This window comes from Thalassophryne amazonica, chromosome 12 (assembly GCF_902500255.1).
Source record: "Thalassophryne amazonica chromosome 12, fThaAma1.1, whole genome shotgun sequence".
Lineage (NCBI taxonomy): Eukaryota > Metazoa > Chordata > Actinopteri > Batrachoidiformes > Batrachoididae > Thalassophryne > Thalassophryne amazonica.
Genome location: NC_047114.1, coordinates 61,871,742 through 61,896,551, shown reverse-complemented (window position 1 = coordinate 61,896,551; position 24,810 = coordinate 61,871,742). Strand labels below are relative to the sequence as shown.

General features: G+C 40.0%; 2 protein-coding genes across 4 annotated transcripts in view; one reads left to right on the top strand and one right to left on the bottom strand.

Annotated features, from left to right (window-relative positions):
- Nucleotides 1–1,401: 1,401 nt before the first annotated feature.
- Nucleotides 1,402–18,287, top strand: LOC117521048 (alpha/beta hydrolase domain-containing protein 17A-like). Its single transcript, XM_034182364.1, has 6 exons — nt 1,402–1,792; nt 10,483–10,568; nt 12,174–12,601; nt 12,868–13,062; nt 14,095–14,274; nt 14,836–18,287. Exons 3-6 carry the CDS (start codon nt 12,177–12,179, stop codon nt 15,059–15,061), a joined length of 1,026 nt encoding a protein of 341 aa, XP_034038255.1. The 5' UTR covers nt 1,402–1,792; nt 10,483–10,568; nt 12,174–12,176; the 3' UTR covers nt 15,062–18,287.
- Nucleotides 14,921–24,810, bottom strand: part of LOC117521047 (GRAM domain-containing protein 2A-like) — a 35,654-nt gene continuing 25,764 nt past the window's right edge. For 2 of the 3 annotated variants that reach the window (XM_034182362.1, XM_034182361.1), the window contains exons 12-13: nt 20,863–20,973; nt 14,921–15,057 (exon numbers count right to left, since the gene is read on the bottom strand). In XM_034182362.1, coding sequence (XP_034038253.1) covers nt 15,030–15,057; nt 20,863–20,973 — 139 coding nt within the window. In that variant the 3' untranslated portion in view covers nt 14,921–15,029. Of the gene's footprint in view, nt 15,058–19,585; nt 20,974–24,810 lie in introns of those variants that run through there. The other variant, XM_034182363.1, reaches the window with a different exon arrangement.

The window sequence follows — 24,810 nt, the reverse complement described above, 5'->3', positions numbered from 1 at the left end:
TGATGGAAACTTATTCATTGGATACAGTTCAGAAGAGCAGAGCAGGAAAGCTCAAAAGTTGTAATCTTTTGGGAAAGCTGCAGTGGCTACGGTAGTGAGAGTGGGAGAACAAAGTAAAGTCAAGGAAGTGATCTGTGGGATTTCTGTAACAGTCGACATGAAGGATCTTGTTAAGAATCTAAAGTTCAGATGCGGAGCAGTTAGAAGTAACCAAGGGAATCGAGAAGACAGAAACTGAAGTTTTGATAGAATTCAGCACAAGAGACCTACCTAGTGAGATGTATTTTGAATTCATGAGGTACAGGGTGGAGTATACACAAAAGCCAATGAGGTGCTTTAAGTGCCATAAGTTTGGCCATGTGGCAAACGTGCATAAGGGTGATAAAAGATGTGCTAAGTGTAGTGGAGGCCATGAATGTGGAGAATGTGGGGAGGGAGGGTGTCCAAAATGTTGCAACTGTGGTGGAAGCCATAGTGCTGCATACTGGGGATGTGATAAACCTGATAGATCAGAGAGACAAACACCCGGTTAAAGTGGTAATTCAGCCAAGCTGGGAGAAAGAAGTGGCAAAATTATCAAGCTTTGGATAGCAAAGGAACTAACATTGCATGACTTCTGTCCAGGAGTTTTGTGGCCTCCTGTTCCTTTCTGGCAGCTAGAGACACCCAAAGTTGACCTTGCGTTACTTGGACTTAAGGCAATGAATAATAAGGGAGTCCTAGTCAATGCATTTCATGAGCATGTAACAGAGAGGTATCAAGAACATGTTTTACTTTTCACTGATGGAGCAAAATATCCAGAGACAGGTGCTACTGGAGGAGCTTTTGTAATCCAAGGATGGAATATTGAGTAATGCAAGAGAACATCAGATTACAGTGGACAGCACAGATAGATCATCGTAAAGTGTTGATGTTCAGTGACTCTGTATCAACTGTAAACAGTATGGGGGCAGGTTCATCCAGGAGTCAATAAGACCTCATTTTCGACATTCTTTTGGCGATTAGGGATGTGGCAAGGAAAGGGGTTGAGATAACATTGATGTGGGTTCCAGCACATACAGTCTAGGTATCCCAACAAATGAGAAGGTAGATAGGGTGGCCAAAAAAAGCTGTGACAAAAGAAAACAGACATCAGTATCAATTTCAGATTCAGTAAAAAGTTGTAGAAGAAGAGGGTGGAAAAGAAAGAATGAAGTCACTATTGCTAGACTGAGAACTGGTCATGCTTTCTTGAACAGTACTCTGTTCCTCCTAGGAAAGCATCAGGGTGGACAATGTTTGGAATGTCAACAGCCACAGTGCAGCATGTTATCATGTATTGTCATAAATATTACAGAGAAAGACAACAAGTTCTCTTAGAATTTAGAAGAATAAGCCTGAAAGCAGTTTCTGTAAGAAGATTTTAGGCATGGGGTCAAGTGGGAGGGGTAAGTGTTGGCTTATTAAAGACTTGAATGACACTGGACTCATCGAGAGGATTTAGTACTGCTATAACGGACTGATGCAGAAGGTGGCAGCAATACAAAAACAATGATGCCGGCTGCCGTTTAATGTCATAGAAGAAGAAGAAGGAGCTCGCATCTCTATGTCACTTCCGGGTTTAGTCGAACAGTAGTAGGGGAAAAAAAAAGTCCTAGTTGCTATGAGATTGAGCTAGTTAGCCACCGACAGATGTCAGTACACCTGAGCAAAAATATCCATGTCCAGACACAAGAAGGCTTTTCTGAGTTTTTTCCTGCTTCTGTGTGCTTTCACAGACACATTAGCTTGTCTGACGCCCGACTGTGAATCGGTAAGTAGGTTAGCTAGCGAGGTGTCACTAGCTGTTAGCCTCGATAACAAATGATGTTATCGTTAGCATGCTAGTTAGCACTAACCGCCGTGGATGCTGGCTGTTAACTAACTCTTCAAGCCCACGGCTTGTTTCCCTGTCCGCCTGTCGTTGAGTTATATTCCCGTAATCAGCGATCTTTAGTGGATATCGTCAGTATATCGATATGCTGCATTTAGCGTCTGTGTATAATTTGGTCTGTTTTAATTCAGTGTCACAGCATTATTATCACAAAGATCATCAGTGCTTACAGATTTTTGTCTAATTTATGGTCGTTATTAAAGGAGCTGTAAAACCATGACAGTAAAAACTGGCGTTTTGAAGATATTTACAATTAAATATACACTGCTGTTTTCTTACTGATCATATTTCTAATGGTTGAGTTCACTATTAAAAATTGTATTTATTAATGGAAAAGTCACGTGACCTCCCAGCAGCTGGATGCCACTGTCTTTATAAAAGGTAAAACAAATGTGACCTGTGAGGAAATGGGGTTATACATATTGGAATTTAATCTACAGGGGCGATGAACACATTTTTGCACCAAAAAAACTAAAACAAAAAAAAACAAACAACTTGTGTCCTGTTAGGGGACCTACACCACACACGACCTGGCATCCTGGTCTTTAAAAAGGTTAACTTTTTTTTAGTATGGCAACAAATGTACTGGCTACTGCTTTGACTGGTAGAAATAAATAAATTATGAGGCTGTGTAGAGGGTCCAGTATGCAGTGTAATCAGTTGTTTGTCAGATGGTGAACATCTATTGGGTTGCCCTAAATAATGACATTTAACACAAACACACAAAATAGAAATTCATTATGTTGATCAGAAAAAGAATACAGCCACCTACTGTAGATGATAGTCTCCCAGATACCACATTTATTGTCACCCGGGTTTATTGCACCAAAAGCTAAGAGAAACTGGAGCGGTATTTGGTGTAACACACATACATATATCTGTCAATGGCAGGATCAACTCACCGACAGTATGTATAAAAATCATCTAAAAAAATTTTTCTTTCTGATACCAAATATTTTCATATGTCGCAAACCTGCAGTGTATGTAAACTTTTTGTGTGTTACATACACAGCCGTCTTGTACCAAAGCCCATTGCATACTTGACAGATGTGTATTGCCAGTTTTGAAAATAAAACATCTAGCACAGGGATTAATATAATAAAACTGCATTGTTAAGACCATTTTTGGATCAATGTAAATAATCCATAAGTAGTGTTATACAAAGACCTTTTGTTGAAATACGAGGTCTCTTAGATAATAAACCGACCCTTTTATTAATTTTTTTAAATTATATGGATTTGAATGACGTGCAATTACACCAATCATGCTTGAACCCTTGTGCGTATGCGTGCGTTTTTCACGCGTGTTGGTGACGTCATTTCCCTGTGGGCAGGCCTTGAGTGAGATGTGGTCCCGCCCTCTCGGCTGAATTCCTTTGTTTCACACTCTGCTCGAGATGGCGCGCGTTGCTTTATCAAAATTTTTCTGGACCTGTGAGGAATATCCGAGTGGACACTATTCGAGAAATTAAGATGGTTTTCGGTGAAAAGTTTAATGGCTGATGAGAGATTATGGGGTGTTTCTGTCGGTGTAAGGACTTCCCACGGAGCGGGACGTCCTGCAGCGCTTCCAGGTGCCGTCGTCGGCCTGTTTCGAGCTGAAAACATCCTAATTTAAGGCTTAATTCACCCAGTACGTCGTGAGAGAACAGAGAAGATTCAGAAGAGGCCGGCATGAGGACTTTATGCGGACATTCCACTGTTTAAGGACATTTTTTAATGAAAGACGTGCGCGCAAATTTGCCGAGTCGTTTCCGTGACAACTCGGTAAATATGTGTGCGCCGCGACAGGAAAAACACCTCCGTGTTGAAAACTATTTGTAAAAGTCAGGCGGCTTTTGATGGCTTTCAACAAGTGAGTAACTGAGAAATTGTTTAACAGCTTGGGCATGTTCCAACTTGCCCGTTAAGGTTTCCAACGGAGGTGTTTTTCCTGTCGCGACCCTCCGCGGTTGGGTCCGGCCCGACATGCGACTCTGCCCGCATGTTCTTTCATTACAAAATGTCTGTTAACAATGGAATGTCCGAATAAACGCCTCATGCCGACTTCTTCTGAAAGTTCTCTGTTCTCTGATGACTTACTGGGTCAACAGAGCCTGAAATGTGGAAGTTTTCAACTTGAAACGGCGAGATGCTGCCACCTCGAAGCGCAGATCGCCGTCAGGCACCGTGGGCCGTCCTTACGGCGACACTACCAGACCAAAATCTCTCATCAGCCGTTAAAATTTTTACCGAAAACCAGCTGAATTTATCGAATGGTGTCCACTCAGTTGTGCCTTACAGTTTTGAAAAAATTTTGATCAAACAAAGCAGCAGTCTCTGAGCCATTCCTAAACAATGAAAAAAACGACGATAGGGTGGGCGACTCCTCACTCAAAGACTGCCCACAGGCGAATGACGTAACCGACAGGCGTGAAAAAACTCGCATGCCCACGAGGGTTCAAGCATGTCTGATGTAATCACACGTGATTCAAATCCATATGGTTTTTGAAAAAATAATAAGGTCGGATACTTGTCTAATAGACCTCATATATATATTTTTAATTCAGTTAATATTCTATTCTATTTAAGCATAAAAATTCAAAAAGAAAAAATAATATAGCACCTTCAACTGCACCACAGACTAAAACAGTTAAATGTGGTCTATTAAACATTAGGTGTCTCTCTTCTAAGTCCCTGTTGGTAAATGATATAATAATTGATCAACATATTGATTTATTCTGCCTAACAGAAACCTGGTTACAGCAGGATGAATATGTTAGTTTAAATGAGTCAACACCCCCGAGTCACACTAACTGTCAGAATGCTCGTAGCACGGGCCGGGGCGGAGGATTAGCAGCAATCTTCCATTCCAGCTTATTAATTAATCAAAAACCCAGACAGAGCTTTAATTCATTTGAAAGCTTGTCTCTTAGTCTTGTCCATCCAAATTGGAAGTCCCAAAAACCAGTTTTATTTGTTATTATCTATCGTCCACCTGGTCGTTACTGTGATTTTCTCTGTGAATTTTCAGACCTTTTGTCTGACTTAGTGCTTAGCTCAGATAAGATAATTATAGTGGGCGATTTTAACATCCACACAGATGCTGAGAATGACAGCCTCAACACTGCATTTAATCTATTATTAGACTCTATTGGCTTTGCTCAAAAAGTAAATGAGTCCACCCACCACTTTAATCATATCTTAGATCTTGTTCTGACTTATGGTATGGAAATAGAAGACTTAACAGTATTCCCTGAAAACTCCCTTCTGTCTGATCATTTCTTAATAACATTTACATTTACTCTGATGGACTACCCAGCAGTGGGGAATAAGTTTCATTACACTAGAAGTCTTTCAGAAAGCGCTGTAACTAGGTTTAAGGATATGATTCCTTCTTTATGTTCTCTAATGCCATATACCAACACAGTGCAGAGTAGCTACCTAAACTCTGTAAGGGAGATAGAGTATCTCGTCAATAGTTTTACATCCTCATTGAAGACAACTTTGGATGCTTTAGCTCCTCTGAAAAAGAGAGCTTTAAATCAGAAGTGTCTGACTCCGTGGTATAACTCACAAACTCGTAGCTTAAAGCAGATAACCCGTAAGTTGGAGAGGAAATGGCGTCTCACTAATTTAGAAGATCTTCACTTAGCCTGGAAAAAGAGTCTGTTGCGCTATAAAAAAGCCCTCCGTAAAGCTAGGACATCTTTCTACTCATCACTAATTGAAGAAAATAAGAACAACCCCAGGTTTCTTTTCAGCACTGTAGCCAGGCTGACAAAGAGTCAGAGCTCTATTGAGCTGAATATTCCATTAACTTTAACTAGTAATGACTTCATGACTTTCTTTGCTAACAAAATTTTAACTATTAGAGAAAAAATTACTCATAACCATCCCAAAGACGTATCGTTATCTTTGGCTGCTTTCAGTGATGCCGGTATTTGGTTAGACTCTTTCTCTCCGATTGTTCTGTCTGAGTTATTTTCATTAGTTACTTCATCCAAACCATCAACATGTTTATTAGACCCCATTCCTACCAGGCTGCTCAAGGAAGCCCTACCATTATTTAATGCTTCGATCTTAAATATGATCAATCTATCTTTGTTAGTTGGCTATGTACCACAGGCTTTTAAGGTGGCAGTAATTAAACCATTACTTAAAAAGCCATCACTTGACCCAGCTATCTTAGCTAATTATAGGCCAATCTCCAACCTTCCTTTTCTCTCAAAAATTCTTGAAAGGGTAGTTGTAAAACAGCTAACTGATCATCTGCAGAGGAATGGTCTATTTGAAGAGTTTCAGTCAGGTTTTAGAATTCATCATAGTACAGAAACAGCATTAGTGAAGGTTACAAATGATCTTCTTATGGCCTCGGACAGTGGACTCATCTCTGTGCTTGTTCTGTTAGACCTCAGTGCTGCTTTTGATACTGTTGACCATAAAATTTTATTACAGAGATTAGAGCATGCCATAGGTATTAAAGGCACTGCGCTGCGGTGGTTTGAATCATATTTGTCTAATAGATTACAATTTGTTCATGTAAATGGGGAATCTTCTTCACAGACTAAAGTTAATTATGGAGTTCCACAAGGTTCTGTGCTAGGACCAATTTTATTCACTTTATACATGCTTCCCTTAGGCAGTATTATTAGACGGTATTGCTTAAATTTTCATTGTTACGCAGATGATACCCAGCTTTATCTATCCATGAAGCCAGAGGACACACACCAATTAGCTAAACTGCAGGATTGTCTTACAGACATAAAGACATGGATGACCTCTAATTTCCTGCTTTTAAACTCAGATAAATCTGAAGTTATTGTACTTGGCCCCACAAATCTTAGAAACATGGTGTCTAACCAGATCCTTACTCTGGATGGCATTACCCTGACCTCTAGTAATACTGTGAGAAATCTTGGAGTCATTTTTGATCAGGATATGTCATTCAAAGCGCATATTAAACAAATATGTAGGACTGCTTTTTTGCATTTACGCAATATCTCTAAAATCAGAAAGGTCTTGTCTCAGAGTGATGCTGAAAAACTAATTCATGCATTTATTTCCTCTAGGCTGGACTATTGTAATTCATTATTATCAGGTTGTCCTAAAAGTTCCCTAAAAAGCCTTCAGTTAATTCAAAATGCTGCAGCTAGAGTACTGACGGGGACTAGAAGGAGAGAGCATATCTCACCCATATTGGCCTCTCTTCATTGGCTTCCTGTTAATTCTAGAATAGAATTTAAAATTCTTCTTCTTACTTATAAGGTTTTGAATAATCAGGTCCCATCTTATCTTAGGGACCTCGTAGTACCATATCACCCCAATAGAGCGCTTTGCTCTCAGACTGCAGGCTTACTTGTAGTTCCTAGGGTTTGTAAGAGTAGAATGGGAGGCAGAGCCTTCAGCTTTCAGGCTCCTCTCCTGTGGAACCAGCTCCCAATTCAGATCAGGGAGACAGACACCCTCTCTACTTTTAAGATTAGGCTTAAAACTTTCCTTTTTGCTAAAGCTTATAGTTAGGGCTGGATCAGGTGACCCTAAACCATCCCTTAGTTATGCTGCTATAGACGTAGACTGCTGGGGGGTTCCCATGATGCACTGTTTCTTTCTCTTTTTGCTCTGTATGCACCACTCTGCATTTAATCATTAGTGATCGATCTCTGCTCCCCTCCACGGCATGTCTTTTTCCTGGTTCTCTCCCTCAGCCCCAACCAGTCCCAGCAGAAGACTGCCCCTCCCTGAGCCTGGTTCTGCTGGAGGTTTCTTCCTGTTAAAAGGGAGTTTTTCCTTCCCACTGTAGCCAAGTGCTTGCTCACAGGGGGTCGTTTTGACCGTTGGGGTTTTACATAATTATTGTACGGCCTTGCCTTACAATATAAAGCGCCTTGGGGCAACTGTTTTTTGTGATTTGGCGCTATATAAAAAAAAGTTGATTGATTGATTGATTTTTTCTTTTTACTTCAAGGTCACCACAGTGGATTCGGTATGTAAGTTGATTTGGCACAACTTTTATACCACCCTTCCTGACCAAACCGCTATGGGGCTAAGGTGGCCTTGAACTGGGGACCAACTGCTTTGGAGATAAGCGCACTAAAGTAGTCAAAATATTAATTAGCTACAGTGACAAAGAGAGCCCACAGTATTTTTGAATGAAGACCGCATTGGCAAATGCATAAAACACAAATACAATAAAACACCTGTATCACTTTTACAATGAGTAGTTGCATCAATAAACCTATTGCAAAACATATCTACAGCACATGCAAGAATTTAGGTTCATAACATCTGTTGCAAATTCAAACAGTGCATACAAAAACAGACAAATTGCAAATAGCCACTCCACAATGCAAGCACTAACAACACAAAAAGAGGTTTCTGCGTGTAGGAGTTCAATGCGTCCACATTAAATAACAATAAACAAAAACTACAGCTGTTTTAAGAGTAAAATCGCAAGTACCCCCCCCCCCCCCCCCCCCAAAAAAAAAGCTTCCTCAGCTCTGCGAACCAAGTATGTGCTGTAGCCAAAATATAATGAAGCGCTATGATCTACTGAGCAAGAACACAATATTTGTGTCACCATAGTTGAGTACTATCTTGAGTGGAAGTTCTCTTAAAAGCGTAGTGCCATTTCTCTCTCCTTTCTGGCTCAGTTGCCTCACTCAGGAACAAGAAAAATCATACCCTTTTAGTGCTATTAATGCAATGGTTTTTGGGCATGATTAAACAGGAATGCTGTAACGACTATGCCTTTGCAGAAGTACGAACAATGCTTTTTTTATTTTTTACTCTGATTGAGATGGCATGCTGTGCTTTGTGGGCGACAAAGGCACATTATTATATCTATTGCAGATTTAAAATAAAGCTATAAGACTACATACTGCAAAAAAAAAAAAAAAAAAGACCACGTTCACGAATGATGTTGAGCTCTGCTGACCTCCTAGGAAATTGGCTAAGCAAGTGTTAGTTTGTGTTTGGCTCCTATACAACTTTTTGATACATTTGGTTCAGCCATCACTTCTCCCTGTATTCATCTTTGGGCAATCTGTTGTAAATTCTTTTTCCCAAGAGCTTTGTATTTTCTATGCTGGCTTGTATAGCCAGGAATACAACAAAAATTGGTGCCATTCTGCTCACACACCCCCATTTGTTCCCTTTCCTTTTAAATCACACAACTTGCCACTGGCTGATTCCTCTATTGTTTAATGGTCTATGGTAGACCCATGGAGCTGTATATAAGAACTAGAGAGCGCAGTCCCAATGCTCCACACTAAACAAAAACTTCCCTTCATGTACAGCGACATGATGTCTCCTAACCGGGCAGAATATTGATGAAGTACCCAGATGTTAATGCATTTTCAGTGGAGATTCCCAACTGAACACACTCAGAAAAATGCTCACAAAATACGTGTTAAAATGCCATTTTGACCTGGATATCGAGCCAGTAAAATTAAATTACATTAAATTATGTCAGTAAAGTATTAAACTTACTCTGACACTCACACATTCCCAAATATTAGTGTTGAAAGTTACACGGATCTGTGCTGTTAAGCTACGCTGCTCGGCTGAGCTGCTGCTGTGTTCAACGCAGCGCAGCTCCTAAAAACATTACAATACATTTATAAATATTATATTTTTACACAATTATCCTTTATTGACCGAGTTTCATTCATGAAGTCAGTGGTGTGGGTACACATCTCTATGTGTGGATGTGACTGTGAGCAGCACAGCGCGGGTCATTATAATCTCATTATTTTAAGGTGCAAATTTTTAAAAAAAATCCCCAGTCTTGTCGAACAATTTTAATCACTAACGACAAGTATTTTAACTAGACATTGGTCTAGCAGTGGAAAATATCAACTAGACATAAGTGAAGAGTTAATGGTCCGTGTCATCGGGCGACACAGGTACGGCAGGAAACATACAGCTGTTTATCATCCAAATATCACGGACAAAGTAACAAGAAGAACCAAAACCACTTACTTACGGAAGGAAATATTGTCTCCCTTGTTCCTCCGTTTGTGGCTTTGCCAACATGCGCAGCTTTCCGGCATATTCCACCTGTTTCTTGACGAGACTAAGTGAACTTCTATGCACGCAAATCACTAACTTGCCCGGAATTAAAATGGCGATCGCGCCTCCTTGTCGGCACACGGCTCAGCACTACTGCGCTCTCTAGTTCTTATATACAGCTCCATGGGTAGACCCGAAATCATGCGTCACTCAAAGAATTCTGGGACTTTGTGTAACATCAGGTATAGCAGCACAGATAGACAAAATCACATCTTCTTAAGTTGCCCTGCAACTTTCTGCTCTTGTATTATTAGGTTATGTTATGTAAAACAAAAAAGCTTAAAAGTTAGATGTGTTTGCAGTTTTTTGTTTTAAATAATCATGACATAAGGTCCCTTTAGGCATGTTGAAATATTTTTCATGATTCACAAGCTATTTGTCTGTTGCTTGTTGCATTGACATTTGTTTGCAGCCATCTGCTGCCAGTGTTATCTAGCGGAAATTAACAGATGTGCAAATGGCTTTATGTCATGTGCAGTGTGCTGAATCTTTGTTCTGTCATATTTCTTTATTATAAAGATCCAGCTGGTTTAGTGAAGAGACTGTAGAGTGTTGGCACCACAGTGTGCCAGTCTTTTTCAAGACCCAGGGATTTCGCAATCCAGGTATGACTTTCTGTCTTCAAGTGAACACCTACATTCAAATAAATATTTCAGGACTTTGTAGGTCCTTCAAAGTCCTGAAATATTTATTTGAATGTTTTGTAAACAAGGAATGATTATAATTTTTTTCAAGTATGGTATTGTGCTTTTGTTTGTCTTCATTTAACAAGTCTGAATTTTGACTTTGTGGGCTTCACTTTACCCTACTGGCATATCAGTTGATTTGACAATTGACGGAAAAATAATAGTAATCTATTTCGCTATTTCTCAGCCAAAAATGTATTTTGATTTTTGTTTAATCTCTTCTAATAAGAGGAGTTCCTTTTTTTCTGTTCTATTGGATAGTCAATTTAACTGTGTTTTAAGTATTCGTCAAGTCTGGGAGCATGTGCTGGGGATGTGCTTTGCCACATCCACACCACCATGGAACATGGGTGTTCCCTTGGCCATTTGTAGCTTCTCAGGTTTTCAACAATCAGGCACCTGTGCCCTGGATCATGCACAGACAATTGAGTCACATGGCCAAAATGTCAAAGAAGCTGATGCTTCCTCACAATGCAAGTGATACTCCTCATCTTTGTTTCTCTGAGTTCTTTTTACACAGTCATTACCATCAGTAGTCAAGGATCCACCAAAGAGACAGAGTATCAAAAACATCCAACTCGGTTTAGAAGACAATAAATTTTAAACCAGTCTTTCTGCAGCCTCAGACATGTTGTAAACTGGTTTAAACCAGATATTATCATGGGTTTGACTGGCTTTAAAGGACTGAACCAGCAGTAAAATATCTTCTTTGGCTTTATCTCTTCTTCAGAGATACTCTGATTGTAAGGTATTCTCCAAACAGTAAACTATTTTAAAATCATATTTAATTTCATTAAATGGGTGGGGAACATTAAAAAAAGGTGTTTTGACACTCAAAGTATTTAAAGTGTTTCAGTTTTGGACTCTTACAAGGGCAGTAGTTTGAAGTTACCTAATTGGAGTCTGACAAATTATAATGGGCATCACAATTTTCTGTTATGAAAAATGTTGTAATTAAAAGAAAAAAAAAAGAAGTAAATTTGCATTGAAAATAATTACTGCCGGATGACTCATACAAACAACCACAGTCACGTACACTTAAAAACAATGTTTGTAGCCTACATCATGACTTTGTGCTGCATGACACATGCCGTCGGCACATACACAACAGCATTTGAGCAAATCAGGTTCAAAGCCACGTCATACTTGCTGCACTGCAGTACAAATTCCTGAATCACAGTGACAATGTTCTCCCTTAAAAATTTGATTGTCTTTCCAACCAGGTTATTGTACCTTTTACAAGCACCTCATCTCTAGAGTGTTCACTGAAGACACAGAGAGCCACCACACAGTATTTAAAAAAATGATGTTAGGAAAAGACGTAGTGTCCAGTGCTGCTGATGAAGCATATTCCTGTACAGTAATTTCTAACTTGATAATTACCTCACACAATATCATGTTATTATAATATAAGATTTTATCATCATTTGGGATGCTTTATAAAAACCTTTACTTCATGTATATTGGTTGTTACATGTTCTTCTCTCCTGCATTGGCTTCATGTCATGCTTTTTTGCCTTCTAGAAGATGAACGGTCTCTCCATACGAGAGCTATGCTGCTTATTCTGCTGCCCTCCTTGCCCCAGCCGTATTGCAGCCAAACTGGCATTCCTCCCTCCAGAGCCCACCTACACCCTTCTTCCTGATCCAGATTCAGGTTCCGGTAATGGAACTGCAACTGGGCCCAGCACTGGTACTGCCCTGCCATCGCTTGGAGCCCCAGGACTTCGCTCCCGCCTGAGTGCTTCTAGTGGAGGTGACAGAGGTGGAGGAGGAGGCGTAGGTTGTGGGGGTGGGGGCAGTTGTGAGGGCAGGTGGAAGCTGCATCTGACAGAGAGAGCAGAGTTCCAGTATTCACAAAGAGAACTGGATGTGACAGATGTCTTCCTGACCAGGTCCAGTCGAGGGAACAGGGTTGGATGTATGTACATTCGCTGTGCCCCTAACGCCAGGTGAGACATCGTCAAACTGAACATTCCTATGTAGCATCACATGCCTCTGTGCCTGTGTTTTGCCCATTTTAATTCTTTTTCAGATTTAGAAATCCATACAACCACAACCCAGATTTTTTTTTTTTTTTTTTCCAGACACTGATGTTTATCAGTACTTGCACAAAGTCTATGTCGTAGAAGAAGAACAGTAAAAGCATTTTTAATGACATTCAAGCCTCCACTGCACTTGGCTAAAATTTTTACTGCCATTGTTGTTTGTCTTTTAGGTACACGGTGTTGTTTTCCCATGGTAATGCAGTAGACCTGGGCCAGATGAGCAGCTTCTATATTGGCTTAGGCACACGCATCAACTGCAACATCTTTTCCTACGATTACTCAGGCTATGGCGTTAGCACTGGCAAACCTTCAGAGAAGAACCTTTATGCCGATATTGATGCTGCCTGGCATGCACTGCGCTCTCGGTAAGCTGCCACAAACTGGCCTGTTGTATCCACTTAAGGGTCTGAAATTAAGAACTGACCTGCACCAAATGCTGATGTGTCTTTAGTTGATGAACTGTTAAGGATCATGTCATTGGGGAGTAATTTGAAACTGTAACATTTGCTTGGTGAGTTTATACTACAAAACTTTGTGCTGTGTACTTTCTATGACCAATAACCATTCAGCTTAAAGTAAAATGAGTGGCTTTTCTCTGCATGACGATGTGCAAGCATTTTCACCTGTGAATGCTTTTCTTAGTGTATTTGCTCACAGGAGAGTTCATCAGCCTAATTTTAGTAGAACATCAACATTTGAAATGTGAGGACTCTAAATGAACTTGTAGAAAAGTAAGTGGTTACTGCACTTGGTGTCAGTCCAAAAGGTTCCTGGTTCAAACCCCACCCCTGCCACATTCCTCCATGTAACATGGAGTAGCGTCAGGAATGGCATCTGTCTTAAAACCTGTGCCAGTTCAACATGCAGATACACCTCAGATTTGCTGTGGTGACCCCGAGTGCCAACAAGGGAGCAGCCAAACAGACTTACTTTTTATTTTAAGTATTCCAATTAAACTAAGATACACACTTAATTGTCTTCATACTTTGTAATTAATTGCTTTATAATTATTAATTTGCCATTGTAACAGCTACATTTTAATTTATCTTTAATTCTTCTGGTAAACTATTTAATTACGTCTGCCAAGGACATAATAAAATCCTGTTGTTGTTGTAAATGTGCTATATAAATAAAATTGACATTGACATGTTTTTATTTATAATTTCTTGGTAATTGAGACATCACGTTGTTGTTCTACAGTTTTCCCTTTTAAATGTTGTCTATTATGAACAGGAAACGGAGGTGTTCATCTCTCACTTCCTGTCATATTGTCATACTGAGTGAGCTATGTTAATGTGCATATGGAAATTCACACAGATTCAGACAGCATAGCACTCAAGTTGCTTTTCTGTTTTACAAAAGGACTCCTGACCTTCTGAATTGAATGTATTTCTCAGGTATGGAATCAGCCCTGAGAATATCATCCTCTATGGACAGAGCATCGGCACGGTGCCCACAGTCGACCTGGCATCACGCTTTGAGTGTGCTGCTGTGGTCCTACACTCTCCTCTCACCTCAGGCATGAGAGTGGCCTTTCCCGACACCAAGAAAACGTACTGTTTTGATGCCTTCCCTAAGTAAGTTATCTTCAATGCAGGAAACCTTTTTAGTTTCTGCTTGGTAAAAGTCCAACTAAAATCAATTCTGTATCATAGTTTCACCTCCTGTAGGTGGATGTAAGAGAAATAGTCAATCTACAGCTTACAGTGAATTTGTCTTCATTGTCAGGGTGTGACAGAGCCACATCGAAAACAGCTTCTTGGCCACATTTTGGCAAAACTAAATTTTGGAATTCAGATTAAAACTGGTAGACATTTGTTGCTACTGGAATATAATGTAAAATACAATGAATGTAATGCAGAAGGAATAGTCAATATAACAAGGGGATGGGATTGCATGTTCCTGATCTCATCAACACACTCCTTCTAAACCATTTGTTGGATTTAAAGGAATCCAATTTTGGTATGATGACTTGGAGATAATTTAAAATTACAAAAGATTTACTGATACATAATAAATGTAAACACCTACTATGGCAGTGCAGAGGGTATCATTTTGTGAGTTTTATCACAGATTTCTAGTCATAAATCTTGCTTCTTTTTTAAGTTGTTGAATTACTTCCACCTTTTGTCTTTTAGCATTGAGAAGGTGTCCAAAATCCCATCTCCTGTGCTGATCATCCACGGTACAGAGGACGAGGTGATCGATTTCTCTCATGGCCTTGCCCTGTTTGAGCGCTGTCCCAAAGCTGTGGAGCCGCTGTGGGTAGAGGGAGCTGGTCACAACGACATTGAGCTTTACAGTCAGTACCTGGAGAGGCTACGGCGGTTCATTAACCAGGACCTGGGTCCGCAGCATGCCTGAGGAGGAAACAAAAACAACAGCCTCTCTGCATTTGTATAAATGAGAGCGTGGTTGAGTGAGAAATATGAAGTTGTGTGTAAGGTATGAGTGGGAATTTTTAAATTTTTTTTGTCACATCTGTGTGTCTTTGAAACAGCACACCAGCGTTATGTTACTTTTAAAATGTTAACTTAATTTGTTATGTTAAAGCAGAAGAAGTGTTTTTAATATATTATTAGCTTTATCTGTACAGTGGTGTGTGGTGACATGTTCAAAAATGAAATTAAACAAATTCACAAACACTACTTTGACAGTGGATGCCCTGCTATCTTTGCTACGGTTTTAGTTTGAAGGAAGATTTTAGCTTTCAAAAGTGATATTCACAGTTATTAAAAACTTGTGCTTTGTCCAAAAAGGCACACAGATGTCATTTTTAAGTGTGATACTGTCATACATGTATGCTTTTATGAATGTGTGTGTACATTCATATCTTCATAACCTGTGAGACCTGAATAACGTGTGCGTGAGGTTGCGTGAGTGTGGCCGTACTGACAAATGAAGAACTTCCTGAGGACTTGAACAGCTATGAATACAGGAAGCATATCAGTACTGTTTTGTTTTTGCGTGGGTATGAAGAATATTTTATCGGTTCTCTCTCCATTGGACAGAAATGGGTCGAACACCTCCCTGTTTTCCCATTGGTGGACATCATGTGACTGCCAGATAATTTCCCAAGTAGTTTTTCCAGTTAACACAAAACGTTTAGTGTGGTTTGGGGGTCCACGCCTTTCAATAAGTATTAAGGTGGATACACAAGGACTTGTCTGGAGTACTGTCATAGCCGATGTTTTTTGCTGTTTTTTTTTCTTCTGTTTCCTCTGCTTCATTTCTCTCTCTATGAACCCTTAGGAGACTGGACAACTTCAGCTTGTATTCTGGAGGCTGTGGGTATTACTTTTATTACTCAGACTTTGTGTTGTTTTTTTCTTTCATTTTTGCCTCCCAGTTCTTTATTTTTTTGTGCACAACACAGGGATGGCGGAGCATTTCTGTGATGAGATTGAAGCAGGTGTTTGAGATTCTGAGGGCATCTCGCTATATCTGAGCTAAAGAAGTAATATAGACATTTGAAGGCTGTAGCTCTTCAGTTTTTTTATTGCAAAAGTGTTGGACAGTCTGCACTGAATTAGAATGTAATAATAGGTCTGAGGTGCTCCTACTGAGGAGGTCTTTGATTGTTTTGTAAACTCAGTGGAGCTTCTTCTCTTTGGATTTATGGCTTGCTGGGTATAACAAGCATCCTCATTAGCAAACTGACAGCTTTTTTGGGGGGCTTCATAATGTCGTCTCCCGTGTGATGCTGAGGGAAAAGTTGAACTTCTAGTCTTACGGCACAGTTTGGTTTACACTCTCTCAGCACTTTCCCTGAGGTCTTTGTCATGGTTCAGGAAACTCAGAATGGGTGTTGTGGTGTTGGGCTGTAGGATTCTGTTTGGGACAGAACCATGACAGCCGGTGTGTTTTTAGCTGAGGTGGCAGCACGGAACACCATACCTGCTATCTGTGCTCAACCTTTGTGGCCCTCGTCTACAGGCGCTCTCTTATGGTGGCAGTACGCTTCATGTCTGACACAAGCCATATTTGAGCCTCTCACTGTTTGTGTGGTGCAGGTTCCACCACACACACTTTTGCACATCACCACCCACATACTTTTAAACACATAACATGTACTGTATAATACAGTATATTTACACATTTATATATATCAGATCAAGCATGACAAAAGCAGGTCTTAAGTTCAGCACTATTGTATAAAAAGCATCAAGTGTAATAAGGATATAAATAGTAAGTTTGTGTGTCTTCATTATTGATTGTTTTCTACAGGCTGGCATCAAGTATATCTTATTTGTAAAAAGTACTAAAGTACTTTTAGTAAGTAAAGTGGGCCCTTTTTCACCAACACTGTGTAGGCTTAAAAAAGTGCAAGAAATGGTTTTGTGGCCTCCGGTTACAATCACATTAGTATGTGATTAACACTGTGTCATGGTGGTTGCTCTCCTTCAGCCTGTTCAGCTTCCTGTCTGCTGTACAGGTGCTTTATCAGTTTGTATTCAGATGTTTCAAGGTTGGTCTGGGAATTTGATTTTTGGGAAATGGTTTGCGTTACCTTGCAACAAGTTTTCCATTTGTTGTGATGAGGTTATCGCCTCCTTTACACTGCAGTGGAGTTGCAATGCTTGGCAACTAAATGAACAGCCGTTTTCACAGTTGAATCATTTTGAGTCTCTTTTTGGAAAAGAAAGTCCAGATTGTTTAATTTTAGCTTCATACGTAAATGTCAGTATTTTTGCAGTTTCATTACTACTTTCTTTGCTCCTCTACAGCAATAACCTGAGATATTTAAGGATGCCATCTTGGTATTTAGGAAGTATTTATTGCCACTTTTCAGCTTTTTTTGGGGGGGGACATTTTATGGACCAAAGAACTAATTGTGGGCTTTTGCCCTGCACATAGAACAGCGCACCAGACTCTTTAGTCTCTCCTTGTGGGTGGTGAGCCCACATGGAGGTGGTGCCATGTTGTGTCATTGGTCTGACTCCAACCATGCCCTGTGGCTGTAGACCCGGCCACCAGGTGCTTGCCTGCAAGTTCCCCCAGGCCTGGCTCCAGGGGCAGTCCTCTGTTTCAGTAATCTGGGTGAGGTATTCTTTATTGTGTTAATCGAGTCTTTTTTTTTTAATCCCTGTTTCATCACCTGGGACCAAATTTTCAAAGGAGGCCCTATCAGGAGCTAATACTCCAGCTCTCAGGAATTACTGGACCACACAAACCCCTCCTCCACACTAAGGTGTCGATCCAGGGAGGAGAAGTGGAAAAGAGATTCTTCTGTCTGGTATCTGGGCTTATGCTCAGGGATGGGCAGAGAAGCAAATATTTGGGAGGGACTCTGCGTAGAACTGCTGCTTCTTCATATGGAAAGGAGTTAGCAGAGGTGGGTCGGACATCTGGTGAGGATGTGCCCTGGTCGTGTCCCTAGGGAGGTCTTCCAGGCACGTCCAACTGGGAGGAGGCTCTGGGGAAGACCCAGAACACGCTGGAGGGGTTATATTTCTAAGATGACTTGAGAATATCTCATGATCCCCAGGAAGTGTTGGAGGGCTCGACAGGATAGGGAAAGTGCGGCCTGAGCTGCTTGGTCTCCTGCCATTGAGACATGGAGCTGAATAAGTGGCAGAAAGTGATTGAATGAATGAAAAACAACTAAATTAATTGATAAGACAATTGACAGAATAGTAACTGAATATGTAAAATAATTGTTAGCTGCAGCCCTACTGTGCAGTGAGTTTTATTTTTATAAGCGTTGTGTCCGCACTGACGTCCATATTTTAACTTGCTGATATTGTTGCTAAGCAGTAACTGGACTCTGGACAGAAGCACAGTTGCACACGGGTGTGTTCTGAATGCAGACGATGCATTCCCCCCCCCCCCCCCCAAAAAAAGCAAGGCCTGACCCTGTAATTCTTATGTAGGCAGTAAATTATTTTAAAAAGTGGCAGACCCACAAGTTGAACTGTTTATATTTTATGTTGCTGTGAAAGATGGCTTATTAGTTATTAAGTAATTGATGTAATGGGGAAACCTTACCTCCTTGGTGGAGGTAGAAGAAAGTTTCCACGGTGACCTTTAAAGGTTCTCTACATTAAAGAAACAGGAGCAGAGTTTAGTTAGAGGGAACATGTAGAAGAGCTCCAAACTGGGAGTTAATGTTGGTCTTAGCTAGTTATGAAAAGCTTATCAAACATCACTTTCTGTCGTCGTGTTTGCCAGGGAACGTTTCCATTGTCATCCTGTGCTTTGTGTCTGTGATATTTAGACAACAGAAATCTGTTGCCATTTCAAACCAGGGCTTTGAGCCATTATACCTGCTGAGAGAGAATTAACGCCTTTCAGAAAGTAGAATTAGGCCTCAGCTTTTCCTGGGCTCATCCTCGGGGATTCCACTGGGTGCATCTATCATGGGGTTTAGGTTAATAATTTAATGAACATACCACTATGGTTAACATATATTGTATCCCTGGGCCCTGAATGTTTATTGGTGGGGTGGGTTAGGGGGCTGAAATTGTAAAAAAAAAAAATATATATATGCATGTCTATTGTGGTTGCAGAGCAAGTGATGGGGGTGGGAAGTTATCTATGTATTCTATGTGAGGGTAAAGCTGAACTCATGGCAATGGAAAAAAATGAAGCGCTTTTTCTTTTTTCTAAATGAAACTCAGTTTTAAATCGCTAATACTAACTGATGTACTGTTAATGAGTTTTGTGCTAGAGTTTGAGTGGGTCTCGGACTAGATATTAAGTGGGCTGTTTATATGGTTACTGTATTTACCTATTCTATTTCTTTGTATTATGATTTGTAATTTTATGTTTTTTTGAACTGAGAATATGATGTAATGAAATTAATTCATGGGACTGAATCTTGACCTTTTTATGGACAACAAAATAAAAAAAAACACTTATGTACAAAATTCAAAACTCAAGAATTGATTGAAACAATTTTATGTGCTTTGTATGGCCCTGATAAATACAAAAACTGCAGTATTTACATAAAACACAGCTTACTGGTATGTCATTACATGTGGGGAGGTGTGGTGGCCAAGTGCACTTGTTTTCAGCACAGAAGGTTCCCGGTTCAAGGCCACCCCTGCCCATTATTATCCATGTAATGTGGAGTTGCATCAGGTTGGGCAGCTGGTGTAGAACTCGTGCCAAATCTGTTGTGGCGACCCCGAGTGGAAACAACAGATGAGCTGACAAGACTATTCAAGGACTTACTGGTATATCATTAAGCTTGCATGACGCCATCCAAGTTCTGCCTTGTCATGGATGTGTTGAATGCATTTCATCTGAAAGAATCCAATATTCAACTTTCAATAGTCTGAAGGCCACAAGCCATGTCATTTGTTGGGAATGACTGCCCTCTGCTGGCTGCTTACTGCCACTAAATGCCTGCATTTGCCTGTACTGGTTGCAGTGTTATACAGTAAATCATTATGACATACATAAAAATCATTTAAAATTAATATGGGATACATAAAAATCATTTAAAATTCAGCCAAAAAACAAACATACCCCCTTAAAAACAAAAAACTTATTTATGATCATTTACCATATTTTTATTGTTGCAGGATACTTTGAACAAAGCTGTTAAAGACTCCATCAGACCCTGTTAGCTGAGCTCAGCTGTAAACCTGATGACCCGCAGGAGATATCATCCCTCAGATGTGATCTGTCAGCAACCTGGAGTTTGTGTCTGCTAACACACAAATGCCCTGATGCTTTTAAACTGACAAAGACTCATTCTTTCACCATGTGTGACCTGATAATCTCTACTGCAATATGGCAGTAACACAGGTGTTACTTGTATGTTTCTGCTTAAACACTAAATTAAATTGATTTGGAGAATTTGTCAGTGTTTTGAACGCTGAACCAATTACTTCAGAAAAACAATTATGCTGGGAACGTCAAGTAAAACACCCCCCTGTCCCAAAATTTCTATCTAGTCTCCCCATTTAAAATGTATTTTACTTCCTTGTGTGCTGATGCAGTGGAATGTGATCTGATGTCTCTCACTCACAACACTGCTGTGAACCAGTCAAACCACCCTGATCGCGTCTTGTGATACGCGTTTGCATAATGGTTTTAAGTCACCATAACCGGTTTGAGCTATTACTGTTTGCTTCTCTGATCCCCAGCAGATGTCTTGCTGTGTCTTAACGTTTTGGGCATTGGCAGTTGTCCTGTTTGTTTGTGCATCTCCTCACTCTTTAGGGCTGGAGGACAGCTCACTTATCACTCCCAAAGACTCCAGCTGCTCCTCCAGCGCAATGATCCTCAGTCCGATGTACCCCGATGCCAGCAGGAGCAATACCATTCTGCGAAGACATGCACAGTAAAACATTTATCAATGAGACACTCAAATACACATTGTGGCACAGAGTTTTAAAGACTGCATATATTGTTATATATATTCGCTTTAACTATATTTGACAAATAATTGATTTTCCGGTAAGCATTCCAAGCCAATTCCAGACAACACATAAAACTTTGAGCTGCAGGTAACTGAGTACACTTTCTTCCTGTTAAAAGGAAGTTTTTCCTTCCCACTGTAGCCAAGTGCTTGCTCACAGGGGGTCGTTTTGACCGTTGGGGTTTTACATAATTATTGTATGGCCTTACAATATAAAGCGCCTTGGGGCAACTGTTTGTTGTGATTTGGCACTATATAAAAAAATTGATTGATTGATTGATTGACTATACAGTGTATACGTATGTAGAACCAGAAAGCAATTGTATGTATACCGTTTATTTTTATTATAGTATCACATGTATGTATCTCAGATCATGTTATGTACAGTAGTGTTCAGAATAATAGTAGTGCTATGTGACTAAAAAGATTAATCCAGGTTTTGAGTATATTTCTTATTGTTACATGGGAAACAAGGTACCAGTAGATTCTCACAAATCCAACAAGACCAAGCATTCATGATATGCACACTCTTAAGGCTATGAAATTGGGCTTTTAGTAAAAAAAAAAAAAAGAAAAGGGGGTGTTCACAATAATAGTAGTGTGGCATTCAGTCAGGGAGTTCGTCAATTTTGTGGAACAAACAGGTGTGAATCAGGTGTCCCCTATGTAAGGATGAAGCCATTGTTCAGAAGAACAGCGTAGTTTGATTAAAAAGTTGATTGTAGAGGGGAAAACATACACAGGTGCGAAAAATTATAGGCTGTTCATCTACAATGATCTCCAATGCTTTAAAATGGACAAAAAAAACAGACGCATGGAAGAAAACGGAAAACAACCATCAAAATAGATAGAAGAATAACCAGAATGGCAAAGGCTCACCCATTGATCAGCTCCAGGATGATCAGAGAGTCTGGAGTTACCTGTAAGTGCTGTGACAGTTAGAAGACGCCTGTGTGAAGCTAATTTATTTGCAAGAATCCCCCGCAAAGTCCCTCTGTTAAATAAAAGACGTGCAGAAGAGGTTACAATTTGCCAAAGAACACATCAACTGGCCTTTCAGTCTCACTTGAAGGTGTTTGCTTTGGACCAGGGGTTTCTGTCTTGGTCGACACCCTCTCAGGCTGTGGCGATGTAAAACTTTTCCAGCAGTTTCCAGTTCATGACAGGCATGAGCCTTGGTGGTTGAACATAGTTTCCTTTCAACTGAGGGTGACAGTTTGGCTTTTCGTCTAGACCTTGGCAAAGTGATGACACATCTGGCTAACATCTACTTAGGTAAATTGTTTGAACTGATGATCTTGGAATCTGCAGTTGTTTAAAAATGCTCTGCAAATCTACAATTCTCTTTCTTAGATCTTCACTGAGTCAGTCCATTGAAAAAGAGAAACAACCAGTTATAGTCAATCATGATCACTAACGAGGAGTCAATAGGCCTTGGCCTTGTCACATTAAAAGACACTGTAGAACCTTCAGCACCACTTATTAAATACTTAAGCATGTATGTACAAACCCTGGCAAAAATTATGGAATCACCGCCCTCGGAGGATGTTCATTCAGTTGTTTAATTTTGTAGAATAAAAGCAGATCACAGACATGACACAAAACCAAAGTCATTTCAAATGGCAACTTTCTGGCTTTAAGAAACACTATAAGAAATCAGGAAAATAAATTGTGGCAGTCAGTAACGGTTACTTTTTTAGACCAAGCAGAGGGAAAAAAATATGGAATCACTCAATTCTGAGGAATAAATTATGGAATCACCCTGTAAATTTTCATCCCCAAAACTAACACCTGCATCAAATCAGATCTGCTCGTTAGTCTGCATCTAAAAAGGAGTGATCACACCTTGGAGAGCTGTTGCACCAAGTGGACTGACATGAATCATGGCTCCAACACGAGAGATGTCAGTTGAAACAAAAGAGAGGATTATCAAACTCTTAAAAGAGGGTAAATCATCACGCAATGTTGCAAAAGATGTTGGTTGTTCACAGTCAGCTGTGTCTAAACTCTGGACCAAATACAAACAACATGGGAAGGTTGTTAAAGGCAAACATACTGGTAGGCCAAAGAAGACATCAAAGCGTCAAGACAGAAAACTTAAAGCAATATGTCTCAAAAATCGAAAATGCACAACAAAACAAATGAGGAACGAATGGGAGGAAACTGGAGTCAACATCTGTGACCGAACTGTAAGAAACCACCTAAAGGAAATGGGATTTACATACAGAAAAGCTAAACGAAAGGCATCATTAACACCTAAACAGAAAAAAACAAGGTTACAATGGGCTAAGGAAAAGCAATCGTGGACTGTGGATGACTGGATGAAAGTCATATTCAGTGATGAATCTCGAATCTGCATTGGGCAAGGTGATGATGCTGGAACTTTTATTTGGTGCCGTTCCAATGAGATTTATAAAGATGACTGCCTGAAGAGAACATGTAAATTTCCACAGTCATTGATGATATGGGGCTGCATGTCAGATAAAGGCACTGGGGAGATGGCTGTCATTACATCATCAATAAATGCACAAGTTTATGTTGATATTTTGGACACTTTTCTTATCCCATCAATTGAAAGGATGTTTGAGGATGATGAAATCATTTTTCAAGATGATAATGCATTTTGCCATAGAGCAAAAACTGTGAAAACATTCCTTGCAAAAAGACACATAGGGTCAATGCCATGGCCTGCAAATAGTCCGGATCTTAATCCAACTGAAAATCTTTGGTGGAAGTTGAAGAAAATGGTCCATGACAAGGCTCCAACCTGCAAAGCTGATCTGGCAACAGCAATCAGAGAAAGTTGGAGCCAGATTGATGAAGAGTACTGTTTGTCACTCATTAAGTCCATGCCTCAGAGACTGCAAGCTGTTATAAAAGCCAGAGGTGGTGCAACAAAATACTAGTGATGTGTTGGTTCTTTTGTTTTTCATGATTCCATAATTTTTTCCTCAGAATTGAGTGATTCCATATTTTTTTTCCCTCTGCTTGGTCTATAAAAGTAACAGTTACTGACTGCCACAATTTTTTTTCCTGATTTCTTATAGTGTTTCTTAAAGCCAGAAAGTTGCCATTTGAAATGACTTTAGTTTTGTGTCATGTCTGTGATCTGCTTTTTTTCTACAAAATTAAACAACTGAATGAACATCCTCCGAGGCCAGTGATTCCATAATTTTTTGCCAGGGGTTGTATAATTTTGGCCCTGCTTCAGTCTGAGCAAATTTGTAGAAGTCTGCAGTCAGTAATTTTTGTTTGTACAGATTGGAAAATACTTTGCTTGTACCCTGTCAAATGGTATGAATATAATTTACCTCCTACAGTTTAACAGAAGTTATGTCATCAAATTTAAAGGACATATAATGAGATTGAAGTAAACCCCAAACAGGCCTCATGACCTGTTTGTGCAGGTGCTTATCCCTAATTTCTGTAGTGTGAAACATGAGTCAGTGACTCCCTTTGGATGGCATGCAGCTTACTTCCTCCGACAAGGCTGGTGCCCATTTACAGATGGGTGGACTGGCTTAATCCAGATGAAGTGTCTTGTCCAGGGATACAGACAGGTAGTGTAACTGGGAGTTAATAGCCCAACTCCTTATCCCACTGAGCTACCTGCTGCTTTGATCCACCAGATCAATATAAAAAGCTTCTTTGTTCTATCTATGTAATATCCCGTAGACATTTCTGTCACCTGCAAGATAGTAAGTGGATGCTGGAGTAATGATGGATTAAGAGCAGGTGTGGT

Bases quoted from the DNA above. Each gene is read 5' to 3' on its own strand.
- LOC117521048 (XM_034182364.1), top strand. From the start codon at position 12,177: ATGAACGGTCTCTCCATACGAGAGCTATGCTGCTTATTCTGCTGCCCT. The intron at 13,063-14,094 runs GTAAGCTGCCAC...TGTATTTCTCAG, and splicing joins TGGCATGCACTGCGCTCTCG to GTATGGAATCAGCCCTGAGA. The intron at 14,275-14,835 runs GTAAGTTATCTT...TTTGTCTTTTAG, and splicing joins TGTTTTGATGCCTTCCCTAA to CATTGAGAAGGTGTCCAAAA.